Here is a 25,043-nt window from a genome sequence, read left to right on the forward strand (position 1 = left end):
ACTAAAACTGAAACACTTCTGTTCAGATTAAAATTCTGGGAAAAACTAACTTTTTCAGACAGACCCGGAGCGGGATTCTCCCATCCCGTGGCTGTGTCCACCCCGTCGTAATCGCCGTCACGTTTTACAATGGCGTGAACGGGCTGCTGCCAGGAGTAATTCTGGCCCCTACAGCCCCAGCGATTTATCTTTATGGTAAACCTGGATCTGAAGTTCCAAATGATCTTCCTTTCAGAACTGTACCAGCGGCTGGTGATAAACAACTGGAAAAAAGCCACACGTCAGGAGGATCCTGAAAAAACAGAATCCTTCGCTGAAAGCAGAGTTGGATGAACACAACTTGAAACGCGGCCAGGCATAACAGCAAACAAGAAGACCACCCACAGAGCTCATTGCCTTGACAGACTCTTTGATGGATCAATACATTCTCCTCGTACAACAGGAGGCGTTGGCAAAGGTAGTGAGAGCTATCAGCATTGACAAAGCTACACACAGACATACAGATTAAGACAAGAGCTGAACAAGAAAATAAACAGTGGAAGGAGCAACAAATTGCCCTTCAGAAACAGATTCAAAAACAGTCCTTTACCGTTTGGCAACACAATAAAATCAAGAATACCTTCAACAGCAGAATGACAGAACAGCAGAACAAACCCCATTAAATTAGTAAACAGCTCAGGACCTGAAGCTCCCCATCAAAAGGGAAAAGATTTGAAGGACCTTCAGACGGCACTAGAACCCCATAGGCCAGACTTTATTCCTCCAGAACATTACAAAGTGAGACAAAATTAATTTAACGTCACTTTGACTGAACTGATAAACCAATGAGAAGACATTGTTTACCGTTTCAGGAGAAACCGAGAGGTAGAGGAATGAGTCCAGAACACTGAAGGAAACAGTTGCAAGTTTGGAAATGCATTCGATTCCAAAAGAGGTACACAAAGAGATGAAAATCCGGGATATGCAACGAGAAACGAAGGTTGAAGTTATCACTAAACAGTGTGAGGCCTTTCAAAAACAATTGGCGGAAATCTAATTACAGAAAGTGACCTTGAACTGGAGCACAGAGGAATTCAACTCTGGCAAAGGACAAATAATGAGTGGAGAGAAAGCAATACGGAGCAGCACACATATCTTTGAGCTGATGTACATTGGCCAGAATCAGCCTTTCTCTATTTTTATTCCAAATTTTCAACCTTTTACATTTTACAACAGCAAAAAACCCACCCAACACATTAAACCCCCCCCCCCAAACCACCCCTTCCCTCCCTCCCCTCCCCCCCCCTTCCTCAGCAGCCAACGATAACCAACTCTCCGAAATGCAGAATGAACACACCCCAATTATTGTAGAACCTGTCACTCGCCCTCCCTTTGGAGCAAATTTCACCTTCTCCAGGGCTAAGACCTCCAGCAGGTCCCCCCCCCCCCCCCCCGCCCCATGCTGAGGCAGCAGTACTCTGGGGTCTCAAGTTCAAATCCCGCCACTGCAGATGGTGACATTTCAATTTTTAAAAACTGGATGACCATGAAACCATTGCCGAAGGTCGTTAAAAACCCACCTGGTTTACTAATGTCCGTTAGGGAAGGAAATCTGCCGTCCTTACCCGGTCTGGCCTACATGTGACTCCAGACCCACAGCAACGTGGATGATTCTTAACTGCCGCTCAAGGGCAAATAGGGATGGGCAATAAATGTTGGCACAGCCAGTGATGCCCACATCCCACAAACAAATAAAAACAATTCACCCACCGCAGCACCTCACACCAGAATCCCTCCTCCATCGCTTCCCCAACTCCTCCTCCCACTGAGCCTTAACCCCCTCCATGGACATCCTATCCTCCAAAATCCTCCAATTAATTACCGAGATGATCCGTCTCCAACCGCTCCCGCTGATAATGAACAGGCCGGTCTATTGGGGAGATGGGGAAGACCTTCCTCGCAAAGTCCCGCACCTGCATGTACTGGAAACCCTCTCCCCCCCCTTCCACCCCCCACCCCGCGCCAACCCAAACTTCTCACTCAGCTCTTCCAAGCTCACAAGCCGCCCTCCCAAAAACAGATTCTTCATCTCCCTGAACCCCCTCTCCTCCTATCCCCAGAACCTCGCATCTATCCTCCCCGGCTCAAATCCGTGATTGTCCCTTATTGAAATCCCCCGAATCTGTTACCAGCCTGAAATGCTGCCGAAACTGCCTCCAAATCTTCAGCGTGCAACCCGACCCCCGGCAAGAGCCCGCCTCGCTCCCAACCCACAAAGACCCTGCCTCCACCTCCTCAAAATATAAGTCCTTCGTGTTACGGTTCACCCTCAGCTTCACAGCGTAGATCACTCTGAACCTCACCCCACTGCTGTACGGTGCCGCCTTAACCCGTCACAACCTCCTTGACCTGTTCTCCAGGTCCTCAACTTTGGCTCTCAGCCCCTCATTGACCTCCGCCACCCTCCGCAGCTCCTCCCCATCGAGGTGAGCTGGTCTCGGTGTTGCGCTCCTCCACCCCCTTCATCTTCTCTCCTTGCTCTCGCACCCTGACCAACGTCTTCATTAATGCAACTTTTACCGGGGCAATAAAGCCTCCTCCAGCCAGTCTTTAAGCAAAGCCGTCATCTCCCTCTGCAGAACCTCTCAATGTTTGGTGAACAGCCTTTCACTTTTTCCAGCAACAATCAGGATACTGTTACATTAATAGTCTGATTCTTATTGCATCAATAATCAGGATTTTAATGCATAAATAATCAGTATACTGTTGCTTCAATAATCATGAAATTATCATGTCAACAATCAGGATGCTGATACATTAATAATCAGAATTAATTAAATTATAACCAGAGTTCTATTGCATCAATAATCAGAATCCTATTACATTAAATTTATTTGGCTAACGGTCATGATCATTACATTAATAATCAGGGTGCTATTACACTAATCAGAGTCCAAATACATTAATAATTCATATACTTCATTAATCGATGACTAATTATATCAGTAATGTGGATCCTGTTACATTAATCATTGTCCTTTGGCAATAATGACAAGGTTCACAGTATATTCATAATCAGAATCCTGTAACGTTAAAGTGCAGGATCTGCTTCCCCAGACTCAAATCCTGTTCCCCATCACGCCTGGTCAAGAACTAAAGCTCCTCACTCCCTCCGCCCAATAGACAGCTGAAGCCTCCTTGCCACTCAAACAAAGTTTGAAGCATTAAAATGAGATCACATTGGGAAATATTTAGGAAGGACTGATGTGCAGGAACTTTGTTTGTGTTGGATCATTCCTGGAAAAACAGGGATGCAAAACAGGAAAAGTTGGGACTGAGATAAGGGCACATTTCTGGGAGAATGCAAAAGAAACTTTCACACTGCTTCCAATACCCTCCATGGGGTGCTTGATGTTGATGCCATCGCCTGAGGGAGAAAGCATTCTATTTGTCAGTACTGTAACTACACGCTTCGAAGCACAGTAAGCCTTACCAAGAAAACAGAAGCTCAATCAGCCAAAGTGTGAACAATGAGTTTTCTGTGTTTTCAGTTACCTGCTTATTTTCGTCTCCACATCCTCTTTAGAGATAAATCTCGGCCTCCTCCGAACTTCACTCACACTTCCGGAAAACTTGTCTTTTTGAATCATTTCTGAGGCGGAAACATTAATATTTGAAGTACAGTGAATTGACAAACCGAAAAAAAATCCAGATCCAGCTTTGAAATTTTAAAAGAGTTTCTTCTTAGATTTTCTGGAGACTTCTATCTATCTCTAATGTACTCAACACCACACATACATGAAACACATCTGCATCACCAGTGGATGGGGCTTCTGAGGGGCAGCGGTTCTTAAATTGCTGCCGCACTAAACTAGAGGAACAACTAGTTTTGATGGAAATTAACATGTTGAAGATGACAACTGGGAGAGATGCAAGAACTGCTGTTTTTCTTTAGCGAACCAAAGATCATCCTTGAGGAGATGTGGCCTCCTTCCAGGTCTAACTGAACACAGCACGGCAGCACAGTGATTAGCACAGTTGATTCACAACTCTAACATCCCAGGTTCAATTTCTGGCTTGGGTTACTGTCTGTGCGGAGTCTGCACATCCTCCCCGTGTCTGCGTGGGTTTCCTCCGGGTGCTCCGGTTTCCTCCCACAGTCCAAAGATGTGAAGGTTAGATGAATAGGCCATGCTAAATTGCCCTGAGTGTCCAAAAAAAAGTTGGGTGGGGTTACTGGGAAATGGGGATTGGGTGGAGGTGTGGGCTTGAGTAGGGTGCTCTTTCCAAGGGCTGGTGCAGACTTGATGGGCCAAATGGCCTTCTTCTGCACTGTAAATCAGTGTTCTTCAAAGGTGGGTCGCGGGCGGGAGTCAGGAGGGTCGCGGAGCCGTTGTCCGTGAAGCTCCCGATTGCGCGGCAGCCAGCTTTCCATAACGCCGGCTGCAAGCGGCCGCAAACATGTTAAAAAAAAAATTTGCCCGCATTGCGCATGTGCGCACGATGATCAGCGCGCATGCGCAGTGCGGCAGCTATTTTTTTAAACGGTTGCAGATTTTTGTTTTACAAGTTCTGTAGCGGTTTTTATTCATTTATTCATTTATTTTATTCATTTAATTTTTATTTTTCTCAATTTTTTTTTTTACAAATTCGGGGGGGGGTTTATTTGATAAAATTTTACAGGAAAAAAATTCAGAACTTTGGACAGATGGAGACTCCAGACTTTCCGACATGGGAAGGCTTCACCTTCATTCAACAGGTTCCATTGGAGGAGCGTGTACGAGGGCCAAAGGGACCCAAAACCATTTCCTAACAGCCTCCCCGAACAGGCGCCGGAATGTGGTGACTAGGGGCTTTTCACAGTAACTTCACAGTCTACTCGTGACAATAAGCGATTTTCATTTCATTTCATTTTTGTCAGCAGCAAACAAGGTAAGAGAAAATGGTGGGTCGCGAAGGTCGGCTGGCGTGGGTCGCGAAGGACGGCCGGCGTGGGTCACGCAGGTCGGCTGGCGTGGGTCGCGAAGGTCGGCCGGCGTGGGTCGCGAAGGTCGGCCGGTGTGGGTCGCGAAGGTCGGCCGGCGTGGGTCGCGAAGTTGGTAAAAAGTGGCTGGTTGGTAAAAATGGGTCCCCGGAAGTTTGAGGAACACTGCTGTAAATTGTATGATTCTATGATTTGAGGTTGTAATGGAAAGTAGCAGCTAAATTTTTAAAAACAGATAATCAGGGATTGCACACAGAGTTAGATTTTGGATCCGCTTTGATTTCACTAAGTTTCTGACAGGCCCGTGTGGCTACATTGCCTAATCCTGTCGCTGTGTTACCTGCCCCTCATCTTCAGCTATTTTAATTAATTTTTAAAAAAATAAATTTAGTGTACCCAATCATTTTTCCAATTAAGGGGCAATTTAGCGTGGCCAATCCACCTAGCTTGCACGTTTTTGTGTTGTGGAGGCGAAACCCACGCAGACACGGGGAGAATGTGCAAACTCCACACGGACAGTGACCCAGAGCCGGGATCGAACCTGGGACCTCAGCGCCGTGAGGCGGTTGTGCTAACCACTAGGCCACCGTGCTGCCCTAGGTATTTTAATTCATACCAGAATATGCAGAACTAAAAGTGTCCCAATTTACTCATCCACAGCTACGATGGAATTAAAATTTAAAATCTGTTTCATATAAGGGTCGGTATTCTCCGGGAATTGGCGGGGAGGGCAGAAACACGCAGTGGAGTGGCGGGAACCATTCTGGCATCGGGCCGCCCCAAAGGTACGGAATCCTCTTCACTTTCAGGGGCTAGACCAGCGCCGGAGTGGTTTGTGCCCCGCTGGTCGGCGTGGAAGGCCTTTGGCACCGAGCCAACTGGGACAGAAGGGACTCCGCCAGCTGGCGTGGGTCCGCGCATGCGCAGGGCGGGTTCACCTTCGCGCCGGCCATCGCGGAGGCTTACACGGCCGACGCGTAGGAATAGAGTGCCCCCACGGCACAGGCCCACCCGCGGATCGGTGGGCCCCAATCGCGGGCCAGGCCACCGTGGGGGCACCCCCCCCGGGGCCAGATCGCCCTCCGGAGCCTGCCCACGCGCCAGGTCCTGCCGGTAAGGGACCTAGTCTAATTTACGCCGGTGGGACCGGCATAGAACGAGCGGGTCTTCGGCCCATCGCGGGCCGGAGAATCGCCAGGGGGGCCGCTGTGGGCGGCCGTCAACTGGCGCGGCACAATTCCCACTCCCGCCAAATCTCTGGCACCGGAGAATTCGGCAGCCGGCGAGGGTGGGATTCACACCGCCTCCCGGCGATTCTCCGACCTGGCGGGGGGTCGGACAACGCCGCCCAATATTTGAAAAAAACACAAATAATAAATAAGATAAAGTTACTGTACCTTTAAAGGTTAACGTTTCATTGAATTCTCCAATATTCACTTCAGCATTGCTATTGGCCAAATAGACAACCTCCAGGTCTTCGGATGTAACATTCACATGATCCTGTCAAATAATGATGATAACTTAGAGTATGGGAAGCAATTGACAAAGGTGAGAATAGAATTGTAGAATCCTTACATCAAACCAGCACTCCACCCAGGCCCCGCGCCCACAACCCAGTAACCCCAACTAACCTTTTGGATACTAAGGGGCAATTTATCATGGCCAATCCACCTAACCTGCACATCTTTGGACTGTGGAAGGGAACTGAAACCCACGCAGACACGGGGAGAACGTACAGACTCCACACAGACAGTGGCCTGAGGCTGGAATTAAACCCAAGTCCTTGGCCCTGTGATGCAGCAGTGCTAACCACTGTGCCACCATGCTGTGCCCTAAAAAGGAGATCTGAGATAATTTTATTCAATGGGAAAAGGTTCACATATCGGTGGACACAAGTTAAACTAGAGGATGATAAGAATAAGGAGACCAGACAGAACCCTTTATACACATTGGGCAGTAGGCAGTATACAAGCAGCCATGGAAGAAGGAAGTTAGAAATGGGTTCAAGAAGCAATCGGACACACCTTTGGAGAGAATACAAGTTGAAGGATTTAATGAAAAGTTTAAAATTGAGATCTGCAAAGAAGAAGAATTGTGAACTAGTTGGGCGGGATTCTCCGATCGCCGACTCCGAAATCGCGTTCGGCGATCAGCCGGACAATCCACTTTTACGCCGCAATCGGGGGCGGTGCCTTTTTGTGATGCTCCGCCCCCTCAAAAACGGCGGCTTCCTCATGGATTACGCTGCACGGCGTATGGACGGTCTCCCCCAATGCACCGCCCCCGATTGGCCGAGTCCCCGACAGCGTGGGGCGCCTGTGCTCACACCGCTCGGGGACGTCGCGTGGCGGCTGCGGACTGTGCCCAGCACCGCCACAGTCGGGGGCGGGGGGGCGTCGTTCCACTGGCGGGGGGCTTCGGTGAAGCTGGGAGGATATGTGGGGGGGTGGTCCGGGATAGAGAGGGGGGGTTACAGGGTGACAGATTTGCAGCAGACTGGCTCAGTGTGTGGCGGGTGCCATGTTGTACGTGCCGCAGGCTGCCACTGTGCGCATGCGCGGTCACAGACCCGGCCATTCTGCGGCCATATCCGCAGGTAAAGCCGGGAGCGTTACGCTGTGCGACTGCTAGCCCCCCACTGGACGGAGGATCGGAGTGGGAGCGGCACTGACTTTCTGGTTGTAAGACCAGACGGATCCTGCGGATCCAGCCGCACAATCGGAGAATCCAGCCCCTCTTCTTTCTGAAAATCCTGCGGCTGGATTCTGGGTCGAGAACTCAGCCTCTCGACCTATTGGGGAGCCGTCACATGACTGGTCTGAACCAACCAGTCGAGAGGCACATGACCGACCAGGGCCAATGGTAAGCCGGTATTCTGCACCAATGGCAGGCAGCTATGCTAATCATACCACCACACTCCCCACTGCTATCTAACCACACTGGGCCCTGGGCAGTATCTCCCACGCTGTCAGTGAGCTCCCCACTGCTATCTAACCACACTGGGCCCTGGGCAGTATCCCCCTCGCTGTCAGTGAGCTCCCCACTGCTATCTAACCACACTGGGCCCTGGGCAGTATCTCCCTGACTGTCAGCGACTCCCCACCGCTATCTAGCCACACTGGGCCCTGGGCAGTATCTCTCTGGGTGTCAGTGAGCTCCCCACTGCTATCTAACCACACTGGGCCCTGGGCAGTATCTCTCTGGGTGTCAGTGAGCTCCCCACTGCTATCTAGCCACACTGGGCTCTGGGCAGTATCTCCCTCGCTGTCAGTGAGCTCCCCACTGCTATCTAGCCACACTGGGCCCTGGGCAGTATCTCCCTCGCTGTCAGTGAGCTCCCCACTGCTATCTAACCACACTGGGCCCTGGGCAGTATCTCTCTGGGTGTCAGTGAGCTCCCCACTGCTATCTAGCCACACTGGGCCCTGGGCAGTATCTCCCTCGCTGACAGTGAGCTCCCCACTGCTATCTAACCACATGGGCCCTGGGCAGTATCTCCCTCGCTGTCAGTGAGCTCCCCACTGCTATCTAACCACACTGGGCCCTGGGCAGTATCTCTCTGGGTGTCAGTGACCTCCCCACTGCTATCTAGCCACACTGGGCCTTGGGCAGTATCTCTCTGGGTGTCAGTAAGTTCCCCACTGCTATCTAGCCACACTGGGCCCTGGGCAGTATCTCCCTCGCTGTCAGTGACCTCCCCACTGCTATCTAACCACACTGGGCCCTGGGCAGTATCTCCCTCGCTGTCTGTGAGCTCCCCACTGCTATCTAACCACACTGGGCCCTGGGCAGTATCTCCCTGGGTGTCAGTGAGCTCCCCACTGCTATCTAACCACACTGGGCCCTGGGCAGTATCTCTCTGGGTGTCAGTGAGCTCCCCACTGCTATCTAACCACACTGGGCCCTGGGCAGTATCTCCTTCGCTGTCAGTGAGCTCCCCACTGCTATCTAGCCACACTGGGCCCTGGGCAGTATCTCTCTGACTGTCAGCAACTCCCCACTGCTATCTAACCACACTGGGCCCTGGGCAGTATCTCCCTCGCTGTCAGTGAGCTCCCCACTGCTATCTAACCACACTGGGCCCTGGGCAGTATCTCTCTGGGTGTCATTGAGTTCCCCACTGCTATCTAACCACACTGGGCTCTGGGCAGTATCTCTCTGGGTGTCAGCAACTCCCCACTGCTATCTAACCACACTGGGCCCTGGGCAGTATCTCCCTCGCTGTCAGTGAGCTCCCCACTGCTATCTAACCACACTGGGCCCTGGGCAGTATCTCCCTCGCTGTCAGTGAGCTCCCCACTGCTATCTAACCACACTGGGCCCTGGGCAGTATCTCCCTCGCTGTCAGTGAGTTCCCCACTGCTATCTAACCACACTGGGCCTTGGGCAGTATCTCCCTCGCTGTCAGTGAGCTCCCCACTGCTATCTAGCCACACTGGGCCCTGGGCAGTATCCCCCTCGCTGTCAGTGAGCTCCCCACTGCTATCTAACCACACTGGGCCCTGGGCAGTATCTCCCTCGCTGTCAGTGAGCTCCCCACTGCTATCTAACCACACTGGGCCCTGGGCAGTATCTCTCTGGGTGTCAGTGAGCTCCCCACTGCTATCTAACCACACTGGGCCCTGGGCAGTATCTCTCTGGGTGTCAGTGAGCTCCCCACTGCTATCTAACCACACTGGGCCCTGGGCAGTATCTCCCTCGCTGTCAGTGAGCTCCCCACTGCTATCTAACCACACTGGGCCCTGGGCAGTATCTCTCTGGGTTAGCCCACAGAATTATTTCTATCCCTGGGGAGCTGACCTCTCTGGCCAGGCTGGCTCCTCAGAGAAAGGGCCCCTATATGAAATTAAATGAAAATCGCTTGTCACGAGTAGGCTTCAAATGAAGTTACTGTGAAAAGCCCCTAGTTGCCACATTCCGGCACCTGTTCGGGGAGACTGGTACGGGAATATCTAAGTGAGTTTGAGAGTTCCCCCACACCCCTCATCCACAGGCAATGTCACCCCCGACTTACATGGGCACCACCCTCAAGTGAGGACACCCCACTATGGGGCATCACTAAGGACCCCCTTATCTGCCCTTGCACACCCCCTTTTGCACGCTCCCCATTCAGAACCCTCACCCTTTGCCCCCAACCTATGGCGGCCCCTTCATAGCCCCCCCTCACAGCCCCCTCCCCCTCCTGTCATACCCACCCCCCCCACCCCTCCTGTCCTTGGACACGCCCCCCCATAGGACCCGGACCTTGACACTGCCACCCTGGCACTGCTCCTGTCAATCTGGCAGTGACATCTGGGCACCTTGGTGGAGGCCATGGTCACCGTGTCCTGTTCCTGACCATCCAGAGGTCTCCAATGGCCTGGGAGACTCCCAGATGCTGTGACACCTGCTCCAGTATTAATCAGTGCCCGCATGGTTGAGGATTGGCTGTCTGACAGAAGGCAGAGAGTTGGGATAAAAGGTTCTTTTTCGGAATGGCAGCCGGTGACCAGCGGTGTCCCACAGGGTTCAGTGTTGGGGCCGCAGCTGTTCACCATATATATTAATGATCTGGATGAAGGGACTGGGGGCATTCTAGCGAAGTTTGCCGATGATACAAAGTTAGGTGGTCAGGCAGGTAGTGCTGAGGAAGTGGGGAGGCTGCAGAAGGATCTAGACAGTTTGGGAGAGTGGTGCAGGAAATGGCTGATGCATTTCAACGTGAGAAAATGTGAGGTCTTGCACTTTGGAAAAAAGAATCCAAGCATAGACTACTTTCTAAACGGTGAGAAAATTCATAATGCCAAAGTACAAAGGGATCTGGGAGTGCTAGTCGAGGATTCCCTAAAGGTAAACATGCAGGTTGAATCCGTGATTAAGAAAGCAAATGCAATGTTGTCATTTATCTCAAGAGGGTTGGAATATAAAAGCAGCGATGTGCTACTGAGCCTTTATAAGGCTCTGGTTAGGCCCCATTTGGAGTACTGTGTCCAGTTTTGGGCCCCACATCTCAGGAAGGACATACTGGCACTGGAGCGTGTCCAGCGGAGATTCACACGGATGATCCCTGGAATGGCGGGTCTAGCATATGAGGAACGGCTGGCGTTCCTGGGATTGTATTCATTGGAGTTCAGAAGGTTAAGGGGAGATCTAATAGAAACTTACAAGATAATACATGGCTTAGAAAGGATGGACGCAAAGAAACTGTTTCCGTTAGGCGAGGAGTCGAGGACCCGTGGGCACAGCCTTAGAATTAGAGGGGGTAAATTCAAAACAGAAATGCGGAGACATTTCTTCAGCCAGAGAGTGGTGGGCCTGTGGAATTCATTGCCGCAGAGTGCAGTGGAGGCCGGGACGCTAAATGGCTTCAAGGCAGAGATAGATAAATTCTTGATGTCGCGAGGAATTAAGGGCTATGGGGAGAATGCTGGGAGGTGGAGTTGAAATGCCCATCAGCCATGATTGAATGGCGGAGTGGACTCGATGGGCCGAATGGCCTTACTTCCACTCCTATGTCTTATGGTCTTATGGACCTCTCACTGGGGAGATCACGGGAGGCCATTAGATCAGCTTCCATCTCGCCAATGAGATGGAGATTACCCTTACTTGGCCTCAATTAGGTTTGCGGCGTGTCTATTTGGGAGTGCGATCCCGCCAACAGTAGCGGGCCGGTTAGATCCCCAAGCACTAGGCGCCTGGCACGGTTCCTGATTTCCGCCTCTCTCGCGATCTAACCAAACCACATGGACCCTCTCTGGGCCGTGTCGCGTCTTTTCGTCCGACGTCACTTCGTCCAACGACACTTTGTCCACGTCTTTTGGTCCAACGTCTTTTTGTCCGCCCGTCTTTTGGTCCAACGTCACTTCGTCCAATTATCCAATTACAAATTAACTCCGTATAAAACCATTTAATTGATAAAATGCAAGTACAATACAGCAAGTGAATTTAGTTGCTAAAATGCAAGTAATTGATAAAATGCAAGTAAAATGCAAGTTGAAAAATGCAGTTTAAAAATCTAAAAATGCAGTTAAAAAATCTAAAAGTTTACTAATTACTTCAAATTCCCGAAATTACTTAAAATTGATGTAAATTGTAAGCAACATTCCTCAAGAAATCAATTTTTGTTGTAGAATCATATTCAACGACCAATCTTTTGAGGCGTTCAGTTATTTTCTTATATCGCGTACATGAAGTCGACTGATCTCCCCGAAGAATTTGAGCCGTTTTGCCTATTATGAACCCTTCCTCTTCCTTCAGAGTTTTGATTAACCTCCAGATATTCAAATGAGCTCCACCCGCCGAACGCTTTATGGCTGAATGAAACCCCTCAGCATCATTATTTGTTCTCGGTAGATCTTGTAGAACACGCTGATTAACATTCCATACAGCTGTCGGGAATGTAGGTGTTTCACTCCTTCGTCTGGCACCACGTCCTCTCACAATGCCTATGTAAGTCAAGTCGAAGTAAACGATGAATTCAGCAGGTATTTCTTCATCGTCTATCAAATCTTCATAAGCCTCTTCGACATCTTCAACGGGGAGGAAAGCTAATGCTGAAAAACATCGAATTTTAAGACAGAATTCAGAGTCTGTATTGTATTTTTCTTTGAGGCCTAAATCGGTAATTTTTCGAAACACAGATTGGCTCAAATGAAACAAACATGCCACGACAGATGAATTAAGGAATGATGAATTAATTGCCTTGTGAACTGCAACTTCGAAATCTGCCATGATATCATTCGGATCTGCATTAGGTTGCATAATTTTCAATTGGTCAAAGAATAATTCGTATGTCTGCTTTCTTTTATTCGGCAGTAATGCAAAGACCCGTGGAAAACTGCTTCCTTTAACTTGTACATGAATGCAGATCAGTTGAAACCACTGTGGTGGCACAATCTTAAATGTCCCATCGCATGCCCAATGACGATATGATGCTAAATCCTGAAGAGCACTTTCTGATGCGAATACTAGTAAGCGCTGTTGATCCTCGGCGCCCGAATCGTATCTCAGAAACTGTTCGCCATTGTCAAGTCTACAATATTTGTCAGGTATTTCAAAACCGTGTCTAGCCGCTGGATTAGCGGGAAATCCAGAATTTTTTTGTCGGCACCTTTGAATAGTTCTTGAGACGATGGGCAACCTAGGGAGTTGAGAGCAGGTATTTTCTGATAGCTGCGTAAACTTGGCCGCTAGAATGCTACGCGAACTTGCTGCTATGTTTTCCACTGCTTCATGCTTTATTTCTGCAACTGCTTTTCTAGCATTTAACGAATCAACATCAGCTGGATGAAGGTGCTCATTAGAGAAATAAATAATTTTCGGCTCATTGTTTTCCGTTACCGTGTGAATCCGCACTGAACATAGCCTTCTTTTCTCACATCTCCAGTATTCTTTTCCTAGGTTTGGACTGCTCGAATAAAAATCGTAGATATAGTTATTTCCATCAGCTACTTTCCTTTTACTCTTCGTTGACACAATGAACTTTGCCATTTCGGGATGGGCGAATTAAGAAAGAGAACGATAATATCTATCCTTTAACGAGGCTCGTTAAAGGAAAGGGACCGGTAATAAAAATCCTTTATTGCATAAAAAGTAAATGTGGGGAGTGGAGTGGAGTGCTACAAGTTACAAAAAGTCAAGTTACAAAAAGACTTAGACAAAAAAAATTATTAGTAAACTTTTAGATTTTTTAACTGCATTTTTAGATTTTTAAACTGCATTTTTCAACTTGCATTTTACTTGCATTTTATCAATTACTTGCATTTTAGCAACTAAATTCACTTGCTGTATTGTACTTGCATTTTATCAATTGAATGGTTTTATACGGAGTTAATTTGTAATTGGATAATTGGACGAAGTGACGTTGGACCAAAAGACGAGCGGACAAAAAGACGTTGGACCAAAAGACGTGGACGAAGTGTCGTTGGACGAAATGACGTCGGACGAAGTTAAATTGCACCCAATATCTATTCATTTATTCTCTCTCTCTCTCTCCAGTTGTTATTCTCATCACCTAACGGTGTTCATTTTTGATGAAACATCAGTATTCTGACTGAGAAGCAAGTTGAAAATCTGCCTCGAATTTACAACTTGCTCTGATCAAGGCCATTGAATTTCTGGGCTGGCTCCTTTTACTGGCTCAGGTTCAAGGAAGTGAAACTTACGCAATTTTCATACTGAGTCCATTTTCCAAACATATCCTTCATGTACCACAGCCACTCAGTCGTCAGGATAAAGTGAGGGGGTTTGGTAACCGAGGATGCAGTGGAGAGACGCCTCACCCGGTGGGACGCACACATCATTGTCTCAAAGTTAATGGTAGGTTCTGAACTGCTGAAACAATTTGGAGAAAAGAACTTGAAGAGAGACACAATTCAGATTATTAATCACAGAATTTACAGTGCAGAAAGAGGCCATTTGGCCCATCGAGTCTGCACCGGCCCTTGGAAAGAGCACCCCACTTAAGCCCATACCTCCACTCTATCCCCGTAGCCCAGTAACCCCACCAACCTTTTTAGGACACTACGGGCAATTTAGCATGGCCAATCCACATAACCTGCACATCTTTGGACTGTGGGAGGAAACCGAAGCACCCGGAGTAAACCCACGCACACACGGGGAGAACATGCAGACTCCGCACAGACAGTGACCCAAGCCGGGAATCGAACCTGGGACCCTGGTGCTGTGAAGCAACTGTGCTAACCACTGTGCTACTGTGCTGCCCCACGTCAGCAGCTGGAAAGCACCCGTCAATTCCCACTCACTACCGCACTCAGTGCATCTCCTGTTCGATCTCGGCCTCTATTAAGCTGAGGGATAAGGTTGGGAAGAGGCTGGTGTGGAGCATAAACAGCAGCATGGAGATCAAATCAAAGTACTGCCGATGCTGAAACCGGAAACAAAAACTGAAAATATTGGACAATCTCAGCAGGTCTGACCTCGTCCACGGACAGAGAGAGAGACGGGAGCTGACCTTTCGAGCCTGGGTGGCACTTTGTCGTGGGGATGTTGGGCAAAAATAGCCTGTTTCTGTATCACAAATATTGGGCAATATGTCAGAAGGTCATTTAATTCTTCACTTAGAAAGCATGATTACAAATCATTTCATTTTTACTGTCATTATTGAGAGGAACATTGGCAATAAATAAAATATTCTAAAAGCTTTGTGATAGATTTTCAGCTTGTTCCAGCTTGTTACAGAATTAACCGCCTGTTATAAAACTACCCAATTTTCATTAAAAAATGCATCAAAAAGAATTAATAACGTTTGATTTACACTCCAACAGCAAGTGAAAAATCTAACCTAATATTGTCTTGTAATAATTGTTTGTCCAGTATTTTTAACGCATGATACGATCTGTTCTACTGTCTGTGCTGTTCACTCAGTACACATGAAAATAAATCAAAATCCAAAATCAAATAAATATGAGCTGGGAGTCAATCATTGGACAGTACTGTCAGGTGAGAGTGCCTTTAAGAATTGGATGTTCAAGAAATGTACCTTTAAGAAATTAAGCTGATCATATTACTGAAGTGATATCACGGGGGGGGGGGGGGGGGGGGGGCGGGGGGAGAGCTGAGCTCACTTCTGCTTTTTGGGAGATTTAGTTTCAGTTTGAAGAAAGCTTGGGTGTGGCTGTGAGCTGCATTGCTGGTGATCTCTGCCATGAAGGACTATTTCTTAATCCTTTGGTGAAATCGGAATTGTAAAAAGGTCTCAGTATTGAATATAAATCTAATGTACTTCTGTTTGAAGGATTTGTTCAGTCTTTTGGATGTGTAAAGGAATAGTTTGCAGGATTGGGTAGTGTTGTATTATTTTTGCGGTTATCTTTGAAGTACGGGGTGTTAAGAGATCCAATCTGTATTTAAAAGGTTAATTTGAGTTCATGGAATAAACATTGTTTTGTTTTAAAAACCACGTGTCCATAATTGTACTACTACACCAGGTGGTTGGTTGAACTCCATGATACATTTTGGGGTTCTGAAAACACCTCTCCCATAACAGTACTAATTTCCCAATCAGGGCAAATAGTTTAAATGAGATGGTCTCAACTGAAAGGATGGGATCGATAGTTAATCTTTACAATGTGACCTTTGTAGACATATTGGGATTGGCTGTCTCAATAATCTCTGCGACAGATGTCAGGAGATTGGGGAGTTCATGGGATCAGGAGGAATCCTCAAACCTGTTCAAGTAGGTTTGAGGCACTAACCCCTGTCCCCCACCCATTGCCCCTCCCTCTGGCCCCTCCCCCCACCCAGGGGTGTGACCGTACCCCCACCCTGCGCCGCCAGCCAGCAGCGAGGAGGAGGAGGACACGAACGGGGGCCTGAGACATACAGCCCGAGACAATTTGGAGCTCAAGTCCGGGGATGACATTGATTTCCCGTCACAGCATCTCCAACGCCCTCCACCGTCCCAGAGGCTCTCACCATCACTACCTGGTGCTCACCACACAGCTGTCTCCCCGTGTCTGTACGTTCCCCCCGTGTCTGCACGTTCCCACCGTGTCTGCACGTTCTCCCCCCCCGTGTATGCACATTCCCCCCGTGTCTGCACGTTCCCACCGTGTCTGCACGTTCTCCCCCCCCCCCGTGTCTGCACGTTCCCCCCGTGTCTGCACGTTCTCCCCGTGTCTGCACGTCCCCCCCCCCCCCTGTCTGCACGTTCCCACTGTGTCTGCACGTTCTCCCAGTGTCTGCACGTTCCCACTGTGTCTGTACGTTCTCCCTGTGTCTGCACGTCCCCCCCCCCCGAGTCTGCACGTTCCCACTGTGTCTGCACGTTCCCCCCGTGTCTGCACGTTCTCCCCGTGTCTGCACGTTCCCCCCGTGTCTGCACGTTCTCCCCGTGTCTGCACGTTCTCCCCGTGTCTGCACGTTCCCCCCCGTGTCTGCACGTTCCCCCCCCGTGTCTGCGCGTTCTCCCCGTGTCTGCACCTTCTCCCCGTGTCTGCACGTTCTCCCCGTGTCTGCACGTTCCCCCCGTGTCTGCACCTTCTCCCCGTGTCTGCACGTTCTCCCCGTGTCTGCACGTTCCCCCCGTGTCTGCACGTTCCCCCCGTGTCTGCCCGTTCCCCCCGTGTCTGCACCTTCTCCCCGTGTCTGCACGTTCCCCCCGTGTCTGCACGTTCTCCCCCCGTGTCTGCACGCTCTCCCCCCCGTGTCTGCACGTTCCCCCCGTGTCTGCACGTTCCCCCCGTGTCTGCACGTTCCCCCCGTGTCTGCACGTTCCCCCCGTGTCTGCACGTTCCCCCCCCCCCCGTGTCTGCACGTTCCCCCCGTGTCTGCACGTTCCCCCCCGTGTCTGCACGTTCCCCCCATGTCTGCACGTCCCCCCCCCCGTGTCCGCACGTTCCCCCCGTGTCTGCACGTTCTCCCCGTGTCTGCACGTTCCCCCCCCCGTGTCTGCACGTTCCCCCCGTGTCTGCACGTCCCCCCCCCGTGTCTGCACGTTCCCCCCCCCGTGTCTGCACGTTCCCCCCGTGTCTGCACGTTCCCCTCCGTGTCTGCACGTTCCCCCCATGTCTGCACGTACCCCCCCCCCGTGTCTGCACGTTCCCCCCGTGTCTGCACGTTCCCCCCCCGTGTCTGCACGTTCCCCCCGTGTCTGCACGTCCCCCCCCCCCGTGTCTGCACGTTCCCACTGTGTCTGCACGTTCTCCCCCCCGTGTCTGCACGTTCCCCCCGTGTCTGCACGTTCTCCCCCCCCGTGTCTGCACGTTCCCCCCCCGTGTCTGCATGTTCTCCCCGTGTCTGCACGTTCCCCCCCCCGTGTCTGCACGTTCTCCCCGTGTCTGCACGTTCCCACCGTGTCTGCACGTTCCCCCCCGTGTCTGCACGCTCCCCCCCGTGTCTGCACGTTCTCCCCGTGTCTGCACGTTCCCCCCTTCTCTGCACCTTCTCCCCGTGTCTGCGTGGGTTTCCTCCGGGTGCTCCGGTTTCCTCCCACAAGTCCTGGAAAACGTGCTGTCAGGTGAACTGGACATTCTGAATTCTCCCTCTGTGTACCCAAACAGGCACCGGAATGTGGCGACTAGGGGCTTTCACAGTAACTACATTGCAGTGTTAATGTAAACCTACTTGTGACAATAATAAAGATGATGATTATTATTATGTGGTGCAGTCCCAGAGGAAGTTGGTCCATTTCCTATCATGGTAGCATTGTGGATAACACAATCGCTTCACAACTCCAGGGTCCCAGGTTCGATTCCGGCTTGGGTCACTGTCTTTGTGGACTCTGCACATCCTCCCCGTGTGTGCGAGGGTTTCCTCCGGGTGCTCCGGTTTCCTCCCACAGTCCAAAGATGTGCAGGTTAGGTGGATTGGTCATGATAAATTGCCCTTAGTGTCCAAAATTGCCCTTAGTTTTGGGTGGGGTTAGTGGGTTATGGGGATAGGGTGGAAGTGTTAACCTTGGGTAGGGTGCTCTTTCCAGGAGTCGGTGCAGCATCGATGGGCCGAGTGGCCTCCTTCTGCACTGTAAATTCTACGATTTCTTGTGCTCCACGGCCGTGTGCAACGAGACACTTGTCGTGGCACCATCGGCCACCAGGACAGGCAGCGCCAGGTGGTGGCAGAGCCTCGGGGGTTGGCACCGCTCGCACCTGCCTCCCATGAAGAAGCCCGGGAGCCATCAGGCACCCCGAGGGAGGAGGATATGATGGGGCCCATGCTGATGTCTCCCGCCGGAACACTGCAGCACCTCGGACCCCCCCACCCCATCCCTGGTGCATCTGATGGGCAGCGGGCAGAACAGGGTGCTACCACGCCACCCGGGACGCCCGCGCAGCGGCCGGGCCCATCCAGGCCGGGTCGCCACAGGAGACGGCTGCCAACGGGGACCGAGGTCTCAGGGCAAGAGTCACAGCAGGCCGCCTCCACTCCTGCAGTATCATCTGGGGAACCACCTCGGCATAGTGTCAGGGCCCGTAAGTGATGGAACCACCAATTCATCAGACACGTGTTTCCAAAGTGATTCTAGGCTTTAATCGACTTACTTCAGAGCCAGCCTGTTACCTGTTGATGAACTCAAAGTGACCCAGGCTGACTCTGGACACGGATACTTATACAGCTGCACTAGGGGGATGAGTCGTGGGCGGAACCAAGGGTGGAGCCCAGTACAAGTTCCTCAGTGCTCCCAGCGCTACTCCCCCTAGTGGTAGGATGGCACTACTGCGCTTACAACTACAGTGTGAATTATTATGTACATTCACATATTACATTCACCACATTCACCCCCTGCAAAAAAATCAAGTCCGGCGGGGGTGGTGGTCTAGTCTATAACGTCAGTCTGTCCGGCGGTCGGGTTGTCCGCTGAGACCTGCGGAGCACCGGGGTTGCAGCCTCTTGCGGTGGCTGGACGGGTGTAGTGTGTTGGGGTACGATGGGGGACTCCAGGGAGGGTTGTCTTCGAGCTTCATACTCTCCTGGTTCAACCGGGGACTGGGGGCTGGCCGGCGCGGGACTGGTGGAGCGAGCTTGTGGGTTCAGGAGCGCGAGGGGGCGGCAGCATGGGGTGTCGGGTGAGGGGTCCTTCTGTGGGGGTAGAGCTGGTTCCGGCGGGTGCAAGGTCCCAGAGGGATACAGTGTCCTGACGGCCGTCAGGGAACTCTACGAATGCGTACTGTGGGTTGGAGTGGAGCAGGCGCACCTTCTCTACAAGGGGGTCGGTTTTGTGCGCCCTGACGTGTTTCTTCAGGAGTACCGGGCCCGGTGTCCTCAGCCATGCCGGAAGTGAGACCCCCGTGGTAGTGCCCCTGGAAAAAATGAAGAGCCTCTCGTGAGGGGTCTGGTTGGTTGCCGTACACAAGAGGGACCTAATGGCGTGGAGCGCGTCTGGGAGGACTTCCTGCCACTGGGAGACTTGGAGCTTTCTAGACCGGAGGGTCAGTAGGACGGTCTTCCAGACCGTCGCGTTCTCCCTCTCCACCTGCCCGTTCCCCCTGGGGTTGTAGCTGGTAGTCCTGCTCGAGGCAATGCCCTTTTCGAGCAGGTACTGACGCAGCTCGTCACTCATGAAGGACGAACCCTGGTCGCTGTGAACGTAGCTGGGGAAACCAAACAGGGTGAAGATGCTATGCAGGGCCCTAATGACTGTGTGGGAGGTCATGTCGGGGCACGGGATAGCGAATGGAAAGCGGGAGGACTCGTCTACGACGTTTAAGAAATAGATGTTCTTGTTAGTTGAGGGGAGTGGCTCTTTGAAATCAATCGCGAGGCGTTCAAAGGCCCTCGAAGCCTTGACCAGGTGGGCCCTGTCTGGTCTATAGAAGTGCGGTTTGCACTCCGCACAGATCGGGCAGTCCCTGGTGACCGTTTTTACCTCCTCGTTGGAGAAAGGCAGGTTTCGGGCTCTGATGTAGTGGGCGAGCCGGGTGACCCCCGGGTGGCAGAGGTCATTGTGGATGCTTTTTAATCGGTCGATCTGCACGCTGGCGCATGTCCTGCGGGATAGGGCATCCGGAGGCTCGTTGAGCTTCCCGGGTCGATATTTGATATCGTAATTGTAGGTGGAGAGTTCGATCCTCCACCTCAGAATTTTATCGTTTTTTATTTTGCCCCTTTGCAAGTTGTCGAACATGAAGGCAACCGATCGTTGGTCGGTAATGAGGGTGAACCTCCTACCTGCGAGGTAGTGCCTCCAGTGACGAACAGCCTCCACGATGGCTTGTGCTTCTTTCTCGACTGAGGAGTGTCGGAGTTCTGAAGCGGAGAGGGTACGGGAGAAAAATGCAACGGGTCTCCCTGCCTGATTTAACGTGGCTGCAAGAGCTACCTCTGAGGCGTCGCTTTCTACCTGAAATGGAGTGGATTCATCCACCGCATGGCCGCTTTGCCGATGTCCTCCTAGATGCCGTCGAAGGCCTGGCGTGCCTCGGCTGACAGGGGAAATAGTGTGGCCTTGAAGAGTGGGCGGGCTTTCTCCGCATATTGAGGGACCCACTGGGCGCAGTAAGAGAAAAATCCCAAGAACCGCTTGAGGGCCTTGGGACAATGAGGGGGAGGGGGGGGGGGTTCTAAGAGGGGGCGCATACGGTCCAGGTCGGGGCCCAGGACTCCGTTTTCCACGACATAGCCGAGGATGGCTAGTCTGGTTGTGCGGAATACGCATTTCTCCTTGTTGGACGTGAGGTTTAGTTTCTGAGCCGTCTGGAGAAAACGGTGGAGGTTGACGTCGTGGTCCTGCTGGTCATAGCCGCAGATTGTAACATTGTCCAAGTACGGAAACGTGGCCCGCAGCCCGTACTGGTCCACCATTCGGTCCATTGCTCGTTGGAACACCGAGACCCCATTAGTGACGCCGAAGGGGACCCGGGGGAAATGGAAGAGGCGGCCATCGGCCTCGAACGCCGTGTAGTGGCGGTCCTCCGGGCAGATTGGGAGCTGGTGGTATGCAGACTTCAGATCCACCGTGGAAAAGAGCCGGTACTGGGCGATCTGGTTTACCATGTCTGCAATCCTGGGGAGGGGATACGCGTCGAGGAGCGTAAACCTATTTATAGTCTGACTGTAGTCGACCACCATGCGGAATTTCTCCCTGGTCTTAACGACCACCACCCGTTGATGTGGAGCTCTGCCATCGAGTTTCGTAGGTTCTTTGGTCTGGCTGCCCTCTGAGTTCGTAGTCTTGTTCGAATTCCTCCACTGAGTTGTCCGAGCGCAGACTCCGCATTTCGGGCCCCGCGGGGCTGCGAGTGAGGGGAGCGGTTACTGCGAGTCGCTGGGGAGTTGGAAGCTGGGGCCCTTTTTGCGAGGCACACTCTAGCGTAATGGCCTTGCCGCCCACAGCTGCTGCAGGTCGCGTTGCGGGCCGGGCAGTGCTGCCGCGGGTGCTGGTTCTGGCCGCAGAAATGGCAGGCTGGAGCAGCATAGTGGCTGGAGCAGCATAGTGGCTGGGGCAGCATAGTGGCTGGGGCAGCATAGTGGCTGGGGCAGCATAGTGGCTGGGGCAGCATAGTGGCTGGGGCAGCATAGTGGCTGGCTGGGGCAGCATAGTGGCTGGCTGGGGCAGCTTAGTGGCTGGGGCAGCATAGTGGCTGGGGCAGCATAGTGGCTGGGGCAGCATAGTGGCTGGCTGGGGCAGCATAGTGGCTGGCTGGGGCAGCATGGTGGCTGGGGCAGCATAGTGGCTGGGGCAGCATAGTGGCTGGGGCAGCATAGAGGCTGGCTGGGGCAGCATAGTGGCTGGCTGGGGCAGCATAGTGGCTGGCTGGGGCAGCATAGTGGCTGGCTGGGGCAGCATAGTGGCTGGCTGGGGCAGCATAGTGGCTGGAGAAGCATGGTGGCTGGAGCAGCATAGTGGCTGGCTGGAGCAGCATAGTGGCTGGAGCAGCATAGTGGCTGGAGCAGCATAGTGGCTGGGGCAACATAGTGGCTGGGGCAGCATAGTGGCTGGGGCAGCATAGTGGCTGGGGCAGCATAGTGGCTGGGGCAGCATAGTGGCTGGGGCAGCATAGTGGCTGGCTGGAGCAGCATAGTGGCTGGAGCAGCATAGTGGCTGGAGCAGCATAGTGGCTGGAGCAGCATAGTGGCTGGCTGGAGCAGCATAGTAGCTGGCTGGAGCAGCATAGTGGCTGGCTGGAGCAGCATAGTGGCTGGCTGGGGCAGCATAGTGGCTGGAGCAGCATAGTGGCTGGAGCAGCATAGTGGCTGGGGCAGCATAGTGGCTGGAGCAGCATAGTGGCTGGCTGGGGCAGCATAGTGGCTGGAGCAGCATAGTGGCTGGGGCAGCATAGTGGCTGGCTGGAGCAGCATAGTGGCTGGAGCAGCATAGTGGCTGGGGCAGCATAGTGGCTGGCTGGAGCAGCATAGTGGCTGGGCTGGAGCAGCATAGTGGCTGGCTGGGGCCGATTCCATAATCGATCTTTACTGTTCTTTAAGTCGATTAAATTGATGGAACCATCAACTCATCAGACATGTGTTTCCAAAGTGAATCTAGGCTTTAATCGACTTACTTCAGAGCCAGCCTGTTACCTGTTGATGAACTCGAAGTGACCTAGGCTGACTCTGGACACGGATACTTATACAGCTACACTAGGGGGAGGAGTCGTGGGCGGAACCAAGGGTGGAGCCCAGTACTAGTTCCTCAGTGCTCCCAGCGATACTCCCCCTAGTGGTAGGATGGCGCTACTGCGCTTACAATCACAGTGTGAATTATTATATACATTCATATATTACATTCACCACAGTAAGGCCAGAAAATTAGGCACTAGCTAAGGTGGCACGGGTGTCGGGCACAGTATAGCGATGGAACTAACGCACAAACGTGTATGTATTTGTTCATGCCTGTTGCAACCTGCCTCGGTGCTCTGTCCGATGGATGTGAGGGGTGGGTTGGTCTGGGCTGACCAGAGGGCTGGTGGGTGGGGGTGGAAATGGCGGATGTTGTGGGTGGGCTTGGTCCAGGGACTGCAGTGCAGGAGCGCTCACCATTCCGGTGTCCTACCACCATCCCACCACCATCTCCCATCCCCACCCCAACCATCCTCACCTCCACCATCCCCAGGGATTCCATGTGATGGATTGACCAATTCACATGCAGGGATCACCCAGCTGGATGGTGGAAAGTGCTGCTGTGGGCAGGAGTCAGACATTGTCGAACAATGAGGAGCACCAGAACTCATCGCAGAGCGGGTTGTCATCATCCTCCATCCCGTGGATCAGACCCGCTGTCACTGCCAACCCACGCCCCACAGTGCAGCAGGTATGTATCACGGAGGTGGCTGCAAAGGGGGGTGCTGGATGGTAGGGTGTTCATGGGGATGGTCGGCGGGGGGGGGGGGGGGGGGGGGGGTTAAGGGGGTGATGGGGATGTCCATGCCGCTGGAGGCGATTAGAATGCCCCATACACATTGGCCCTGGTGCACACATCGTGAGGCCTCCTATGCCTGCCTTGGCCCCATGTCCTGTCCATCCTTGCCCTCTCCTGCTACCTCCTCATCGGATGAGGACTGGCCGTCATTCTCCTCCTCCAGTGCATCGCCCCTCTGCTGCGCGATGTTATGGAGGATGCAGCAGGCCGTCGCGATGCTCTCAACATCATACTGGAGGGCCCCTGCAGAGTGGTCTTGCACCGCACCTTCAGGAGGCTGAAGCACCGCTCGGTCACGCCTCTGGCCGCTGTATGGGCGTTGTTGTCGAGGGTCTCCACTTTGGTCTGTGTCACCCGGACTGGTGTCATCAGCCACGCCCACAGTGGATAACCCCTGTCACCCAGGAACCAGCCCCTCAGCTGGGTGCGGGGTGGGTGCGGGGTCTGGGGAGTTGGGGTGGGGCAGCTTTTTGGCTGGTATCACTCTGCACAAATGGACAGTCTGTGGGGTGTGCAGTAAGGTGGCTGCCTTGCAGGCTGTGGCAATGGCGGCCTGTGTCTGGTCCCATGGGGATTCACCTCGGCCCTACGGCCCAGCCCCTGATCACCACCATCACTCCTCCCGCTGCCCCCAGGCTTGGTGGTAGCCCTCCGGCCCCCACCATCAGCCCCCTCCATCAGCCCCCTCCATCAGCCCCTCCATCAGCCCCTCCATCAGCCCCTCCATCAGCCCCTCCATCAGCCCCTCCGGCAGCCCTTCCGGCAGACCCTCCGGCAGCCCCTCCATCAGCCCCTCCATCAGCCCCTCCATCAGCCCGTCCGGCAGCCCCTCCATCAGCCCCTCCATCAGCCCCTCCGGCAGCCCTTCCGGCAGACCCTCCGGCAGCCCCTCCATCAGCCCCTCCGGCAGCCCCTCCATCAGCCCCTCCGGCAGCCCCTCCGGCAGCCCCTCCATCAGCCCCTCCATCGGCCCCTCCATCAGCCCCTCCATCAGCCCCTCCATCAGCCCCTCCATCAGCCCCTCCATCAGCCCCTCCATCAGCCCCTCCATCAGCCCCTCCATCGGCCCCTCCATCAGCCCCTCCATCAGCCCCTCCATCAGCCCCTCCATCAGCCCCTCCGGCAGCCCCTCCATCAGCCCCTCCGGCAGCCCCTCCGGCAGCCCCTCCGGCAGCCCCTCCGGCAGCCCCTCCGGCAGCCCCTCCGGCAGCCCCTCCGGCAGCCCCTCCATCAGCCCCTCCGGCAGCCCCTCCGGCAGCCCCTCCATCAGCCCCTCCGGCAGCC

The 25,043-nt window shown here is 52.9% G+C and overlaps 1 protein-coding gene across 2 annotated transcripts in view; it reads right to left on the reverse strand.

The window, feature by feature from the left end:
* The window catches only part of LOC119955194 (protein mono-ADP-ribosyltransferase PARP12-like), a 90,757-nt gene that overhangs the window by 12,906 nt on the left and 52,808 nt on the right, over positions 1-25,043 (reverse strand). The window contains exons 6-8 of one of the 2 annotated variants that reach the window (XM_038781182.1): positions 14,107-14,272; positions 6,361-6,463; positions 3,535-3,631 (exon numbers count right to left, since the gene is read on the reverse strand). In XM_038781182.1, coding sequence (XP_038637110.1) covers positions 3,535-3,631; positions 6,361-6,463; positions 14,107-14,272 — 366 coding nt within the window. Of the gene's footprint in view, positions 1-3,534; positions 3,632-6,360; positions 6,464-14,106; positions 14,276-25,043 lie in introns of both variants that reach the window. The other variant, XM_038781181.1, reaches the window with a different exon arrangement.

This window comes from Scyliorhinus canicula, chromosome 20 (assembly GCF_902713615.1).
Source record: "Scyliorhinus canicula chromosome 20, sScyCan1.1, whole genome shotgun sequence".
Classification (NCBI taxonomy): domain Eukaryota; kingdom Metazoa; phylum Chordata; class Chondrichthyes; order Carcharhiniformes; family Scyliorhinidae; genus Scyliorhinus; species Scyliorhinus canicula.